Here is an 849-nt window from a genome sequence, read left to right on the forward strand (position 1 = left end):
AAAAAAAAAAAAAAAAAAAACTCATGGATCACAGTAGGTTACAGGTTTCTTTGTTTTTCTCCAATCCCACTGTGTTACATGACTAGCCTTCAAAAACATTTCTTCAATTTTTAAAAATTTCCAAAATTAGAATTGTCAAAGAGAACGCAAACTTTTCACACAGTTTTAAGTTGAAACTATTCCGCATCCTCTACTATAAAAAGACTCTTTTCCAGTTGGGGTACTAATGATTTCATATACAACTGAGTATAGAAAAACAACAAATGTGTGCTACTAAATCAATGTCACACTTTTTTTTTAAATACATCTTTTCTTTGAGGATGCACACAGGAAAAAAAATTACAAGTCACAGGACACCTGCAACCTGTGCTTTCCCTAATGCCACACATATAACCTAAACCAAATCAAGTATTTTAATACAAAATTAATTTGTCAGAAATAAAATATACCTAACACCTCTTACCTGCCATGGATCCAGCCATTAATCTATGCACATGACCCGAAACTCCCAGCTTTGTAGTAATAAACTAGAAAACAAGAACACTGATTTAAATGAGATATTTTTTAAATCCTGCCCATTTCACTGTTTAATAATGAAGATTTACTTCAAGAGTTACAAGACTTAGCCAGGCGCAGTGGCTCACGCCTGTAATCCCAGCACTTTGGGAGGCCGAGGCAGGTGGATCACGAGGTCAAGAGATCGAGACCATCCTGGTCAACATGGTGAAACCCATCTCTACTAAAAATATAAAAATTAGCTGGGCAAGGTGGTGCATGCCTGTAGTCCCAGCTACTCAGGAGGCTGACAGAAGAATTGCTTGAACCCAGGAGGCAGAGGTTGCAGTGAGC

At 37.3% G+C, this 849-nt stretch overlaps 1 protein-coding gene across 1 annotated transcript in view; it reads right to left on the reverse strand.

The window, feature by feature from the left end:
- The window catches only part of SLC25A16 (solute carrier family 25 member 16), a 26,450-nt gene extending 25,870 nt beyond the window's left edge, over window positions 1-580 (reverse strand). The window contains exon 1 of the mRNA XM_032252628.1: window positions 464-580. Coding sequence (XP_032108519.1) covers window positions 464-482 — 19 coding nt within the window. The 5' untranslated portion in view covers window positions 483-580. The remainder of the gene's footprint in view (window positions 1-463) is intronic.
- Window positions 581-849: the final 269 nt, after the last annotated feature.

This window comes from Sapajus apella, unplaced genomic scaffold, assembly GCF_009761245.1.
Source record: "Sapajus apella isolate SASKATOON/1434 unplaced genomic scaffold, GSC_monkey_1.0 scaffold78, whole genome shotgun sequence".
NCBI classification, from domain to species: domain Eukaryota; kingdom Metazoa; phylum Chordata; class Mammalia; order Primates; family Cebidae; genus Sapajus; species Sapajus apella.